The sequence below is a fragment of the Crocodylus porosus genome, unplaced genomic scaffold (genome assembly GCF_001723895.1).
Source record: "Crocodylus porosus isolate Cpor-Errol unplaced genomic scaffold, CroPor_comp1, whole genome shotgun sequence".
NCBI lineage: Eukaryota > Metazoa > Chordata > Crocodylia > Crocodylidae > Crocodylus > Crocodylus porosus.
This window is the reverse complement of record NW_017728914.1, coordinates 16,436,710-16,442,709: the sequence shown is the minus strand read 5'-3', so window position 1 is coordinate 16,442,709 and position 6,000 is coordinate 16,436,710. Positions and strand designations below refer to the sequence as shown.

The window sequence follows — 6,000 nt, the reverse complement described above, 5'->3', positions numbered from 1 at the left end:
TATGTTCCCTCCATGTCGTCAATAGCAAACAGACGCTTCTAGACAAACAGGTCACCTACCCACCACCGGTGTATAAAAGCTGTGGGAAATCCACAGGGTTATGAACGGATTGCAGACTTCATCCAAAATGCATATTCCTTGAGTTTAATTGCCATTACTATGCATCGCGGTGTGGCTGTCTACATATCTATATCCATGGCTACCATCTGTGTCTATCGACATGCACACTATATATATATACACACACACATATATATATATATAATGTATGTATGTATGTATGTATGTATATGCACACACACACCCGCACGCGCGCGCGCACACACACACACACCGTGCTGCATCGCCTATGTCTCCTAGCTTGCTTTCATTCATATTTATGCAGCGATTAAATATTTGATCAAAGGTCGATTGCTAACGCAGATGGGTTGCATTTTGAATGCACGAGCCTTAAAATAGACTGTTTTGTAAACTGCAGGTGTCAAAAGCTTCCAAGTGTAAGCTCCCCCCCCCCAAAGTGCACCCTCCCCCCAAAAACATAATAATGCTGCAGATTGTAGAAGGATTTTAGTCTGCAGCCAGAGAGAAAGGGATTAGGGCGAGAGCACTGGAAGTTAAATTGTGCTGCATATAAAAAATGGGCGGATTGGTCTCTAGATGAGAGCTTGGTACCACCTTCCTTTCTAAAATAAAATCTCTCTGGCATGAAGTCACAGCCTATTTCACATCCGGTTTACCCTGGGACGTATTACTACTGTCTTGGTAAAGAGAAAGCTTTTGTTGTATAGCTGCGGTCTGAATATTGGGAAAAGAAATTTGGGTGTTAAATCGCCAAGACCGAAGCACCGGCAGAGTCCATGATGGCAGGGACCGAATGACTGAGAGGCAGAGCCGAGAAAGGCAGCACAGCCTCAGCCACTCCAAGGGCTCCTTACCTTCAAGCAGCCTTGATTTCTTGGGCGATTTTCTCTGGCAGACTTTTTCAGCGATTCTGCGAACCTGTGCCCGGAGGGGTTCCCGGTAAGAGCTGCTTATTTACTGCTAACAGACCTTTGATCGCTCAGGTTTTTCTGGAATAACACAGAGGTATAGGGATGACTGTGCCCGATTGTGTGAGTGTGTGTGTGTGTGTGTGTGTGTGTGTGTGTGTGTGTGTGTGTGTCCCCCTCCCCAGGTTAACGATGCGCAAGGATCGATTGGCAATTTTCTAGGCATTGATTTTAAAGGGTCCCTTAGAAAAATATCTATATTAGGGAACGGGGTGTACTTCTTAGTGACGGGGGAAAATGCAAAGTTAAAAGGCAGGAAGGAAAGCAAGTCAAGCTACTGCTCGGAATAAGGCAAAGCTCTCAGCACGGGGGGGAAAAAAAGGATCGGAATGCATCTTTTGCAATGGGCGCTACAGAAATGATCACAGATGTGTGGGTCTCTCCCATTTTGAATAGGAAAACTCTAGACTATTTAAAATAATGTCTCTGGTGTGGGGAGGGCTGGGGGCTGGATTGGGAGGGCTGGTATTGTCGAATGCTCAAAAGAGCATCTGCTTTGCATCTGTTTTTTTTTCAGGTTGCAAGAAACTTTACTTTTCTAGCAATTATAGCTTCCTTATGGTTTTCTTTAAGGGGGAATCAAGCAGCTCAAGGCAGACAGTGAATAAGGATCTGCTTCTTTGTTACACTGAAGCCCCTTCTTGCAAAACCAAAAGTTAATAGTAATAAGAGATGGTGGCTTTGAGGCTACAGATGTTTTCTCTCAATCTTTAAAGGGGAAATGATAACAGGGCAACTTAAGATGCAATCTCTTACCCTGATGATCTCTAATCATTGCTTTTCTGATTCAACTCGTTCAGCTCGTCTGCTTCACATCCAGCTAGATTAGCTCAAATGTACTGAATGTTTATCTCCAGATCATTTTACTATAAACACATTAATTATACTTCATTGCTTACATGCCGCTTTGTAATGATGCTTTATTGATTTAAATTGTCCCTGAGAGTGTGCAGTGAATTGGGGTAGAATTATTTAAAGGTACCACAACATGGAAATGTACAGTACTTTATTTTCATAGATGTCTTAAACTATTGCAATTCATTACTCATTTTAAGTTTTGGGTTTCAGATTCTTTTTTTCCTTTCCTTTAATTTAACGAATGGTAGCAACTGCATGGATTCCAGCACACACACACAGTGTGTTATGTATGTGTGTACATATATATATATATATATGTATGGAGAGAGAGAGACTTGCAGCATCAGCTAGGCAGTCTACTGAATATTGATAATTGATTCCATAAATACTAGCTAAGTTTGTTTTTAGCATTAGTGGAACAATAAATGGTGAAGGTAATTTTACCTTTCACTTAATGAAATGCATGTTTGCATTAAGTTAAGAGGAAGGGGTACAGAAGGCATGGGGGGGGAGGGGAGCAGAGGGAGAGACTGTTTATGTGAAACATTTCCTAGTAGCAGCTAGGGGGACTAGATAGAGATTTAAAATATGGGGTGTAGGCAGTCAGCACATGGTTTGATTATAAAGTGTGTCCTTTAGCCTAATACAAAAGTATTAGTGTGCATATTTAGCAATAGCTTACAGAATGAGATTCAAAACATTACACTGCTTCTGAAACAATGATGTTTCAATAAGCAAGACAAATGAAATAGTATCTCTTGAAGAAAGTTGCTACCATAATACTGAAGGAAAATACTTATAGACAAGGAAACACTGTTACAGTCAGTGGCATCATCTACTGAGACATTCCAAATGGCATATTTGCACTTGTCAGTAAAAAGCTATTATTAAGCAATTATATTTGATTTTGGAGACACCATGCAAAAAATCTATATTTTCAACTCAGAAAGACACTGAATAATAATCTTTTCAACTTAGTTCAGAACTTAGAACTTGTAATTAGTAATACACCTCTTTTTTTAAAGAAGTTCAAGAGTAATAGGAATAAACAAACATCAATTGCAATATAGTAAAGCACAAATATTTTTATGTCTAGAAATAGAATATTAGAAAGAAAATTAATAGGGGTTTTTAAAATGTATTGATTTACCCAATTCTGAATGATGTGCTATAGCACTGTAAGGTCATTATCTGATATCAAATTATTCAAATAAAGTTACTTGTCTCCTGTTGTATTTTCCATAACAACTGTCTTAGCCAAAGGGATGTTTATCATTATTTTCCTTTCTAGCTTTCAGAGCCCATCATGAAGAGAATTGTGGCACTTTGTGACTATCTTTGGGCCTGGGGCCTCCTTTTGAATGCACTGACTGGAAGAAGGTGGGGGAAATATTTTTAAAAATAATAATAAAAAATGGAACTTTTAAGTCTGTTTCAATAGGATAAGAAACACATGTCACATAGATTGCACTACTACTAAGATCATGTGGGGTGTTACTTTCTACTCAAATATCAGCTAAGTCTCAAAAAGGGAAGAGTGAAATAATGATACAAATTCAATGCAAAACACCTTTATTCAAATATTACTAAAGAAATCTTCATCAGAAGTTATCTGAAGCCTATTGAAGTTGAACTATCATTTGAATACCTGCAAAATAATATTATCATTTATATTCCCAAACAAAGAGGATGAGACTCTATTTTGTATTTCACCTGTGATTTTAATTTACAAAAGGATGAAAAGCGTTATGAAAACATTTTATTTAAGTATTATGCACTCCTGATTTCAGTGTTATTAGAGGTAAAACTTCTATCTGCTTCTAGACTGAGAAAAGATTAGGCCCTAACCTGTTTTTTGTTATTATTATTATTTTTAAACACCTTTTGCCTCGTCCTGCAATAGCTTACTCATAAAAGTACCCCTTACTTATGAAACCAGCCTCTTTTTGGTAAAGACTGAGTTAGAGGCTGTAGGATCAATTCCCTAAAAAGATCATTGGGTTTGAAAGTCCATGTTGTTTGTATACTAGACTATATATAGAGCACTAATGTCGAGATAATTCATGACCGTGTAATTACAAAATCTAAAGTATACTGAAAAGAAAAAGTACAATCCACATTTACATAAGGGGTCTGGGGAAATAAATAATATAATGATTTACATTTAAAAATACTAGAATCCTAGCAACAATCTTACCTGATGATTATTATAAATAATGTTGCGGTATCTTTTTTGCTGTCCTAAAAGGTCTATTTTTCATGGGTGTTTCTTCTAAAAATTAATGTGTGTTGCAGAAATAAGATAGGAAAATAGAGGCCTCACTCCTGTTCAACAAACTTATTTAAAATTCTGTCCAAAATGGAAAATGTAAACTCTTCATTAGATAATTACTTTTATGCTATCTATCTAAAGTATTGTGCAGAATATGTTTCACTGCACAGATATTCTGTGTGTTCTGAACTGAGAATTAAAATGCATTTGACTGCTCTTGAAAAATGATATCAAGTGTCACTAATATAATGACCTGTAGATGGAGTTAGTGTACAGTGTTTTATTATACAGTGGTTTAGTATGAAACTACAATCCTGTACAGTAACTTTGACATTTTTTCTTCAAAATGTATGAATTTTACATAAAACATATGCGTTCACGGAGCCATTTTATCCAGATCAGCTTTATTTTTCTTTAATTTTAGACTTTGATTAATTCCTCATGGCAACTATGATTTTTTACTTAAATAAAATTACTGAGATGCAGATGAGCTACAGGCTTCTCTTCACAGAAAGAAAAGATCAACATTAGGGCTATTTTACCAAAACTAGTTTCTCGGCTTCAGATAATTTGCAGTGGAAAAGGTCATTGTTACTTTGGATTTGTAACATATTGTATACGTGCCCTTGTGCACACTGTCTATATTATATGGAAATGTTACTCGATTAACCCTATTTTTCCCATTTGGAAAAATAAGGGAAGAAGAGGTAAAGGTGCTGAAAATTCCATGTGCAAAAATACAATTAATGACATAATTATGTTTTCTTGCATCCTCTCAGACTACTTGGCAGAAGTCTACCACTCTTTCCCCTCCTCTGCCTATTGTAGGCTCATTTATTTCTCACCAGACTTAGCAAGGTGTTCCTGTACCCCACTTCCACGTTAATCTTGATGACCTTCTGCTATCCTTGAGATGTGCATGCACAGCAGTTTGTTTACTGACAAAAGTCTCTATATAGAATTTAATTCAGAGAAGAGTCCAGTTTACAGCTGAATGTAATGCACCTGAAAATATCTTTTCAAATGTACTATATTCAGAAAAAATATGGCGATACACCCAACATAATTGGCTAATTAGGCTAAATGTAACATATGAAATGAAGTAAAAAGAATTCCATCTCTTACTAAAAACATTACTGCCAGATTCAAAAGCAAATACTCAAACTGGAGATGTTTGTTTTTGATAGTTGAAAGACAACATGCCACATTATTAGAGTTATTCATAATTTTTCATTGAAAAGTGCATTTGTTGTTTTATTGTACTCGTTATGTACAGAACTTTTTGGTTTTTCATTATACATTCCTACCACTGTATTAAACTGTGCCCTAAATAATTCTTCTTCGTGAAAAAAGTTGGTGAAAACTGTGAAGTAAACCGATAGTTGTTTAAACCTATGGTTTAATTATTCAAAATCACATTGGAAAACAATATACCAATGTTCTGTTTTTTTTCCTGTTCCACATAATAGGTGAAGTAGATGGATTCCCCAGCAGTATCCCCCTGCCATTTTTAAACTGATAAGACTTTAGGGAGATAATACTGTTAATAGAAAAGAATCACTTGACACATTAATTTCTTGGCTGGTTAGAACAAAGGGTGTTGGCAGATCATTGTTCTTCTTCAGTAATGTCCATACAGAAAACATGTTGGCCATGAGGGTAAGTTTTCAACAAGATGTCATTCTACAGAAAGTTTATCTGCACCACATTGGTTACCTGATTCAGTAACAAACAGTATTAGTATTTGGTGTCAACATTTTGTATTGAAAAACAATTTGGGTTCAATACTGGTAATGGCAGAACTTTTTAATGGGAGTTTAA

At 36.3% G+C, this 6,000-nt stretch overlaps 1 protein-coding gene across 2 annotated transcripts in view; it reads left to right on the top strand.

The window, feature by feature from the left end:
- The first annotated feature begins 578 nt into the window (after positions 1-578).
- The window catches only part of GABRA1 (gamma-aminobutyric acid type A receptor alpha1 subunit), a 60,743-nt gene continuing 55,321 nt past the window's right edge, over positions 579-6,000 (top strand). Inside the window, exons 1-2 of one of the 2 annotated variants that reach the window (XM_019534883.1) lie at positions 937-1,020; positions 3,199-3,287. In XM_019534883.1, the coding sequence (XP_019390428.1) occupies positions 3,214-3,287 (74 nt within the window). In that variant the 5' untranslated portion in view covers positions 937-1,020; positions 3,199-3,213. Of the gene's footprint in view, positions 1,021-3,198; positions 3,288-6,000 lie in introns of both variants that reach the window. The other variant, XM_019534882.1, reaches the window with a different exon arrangement.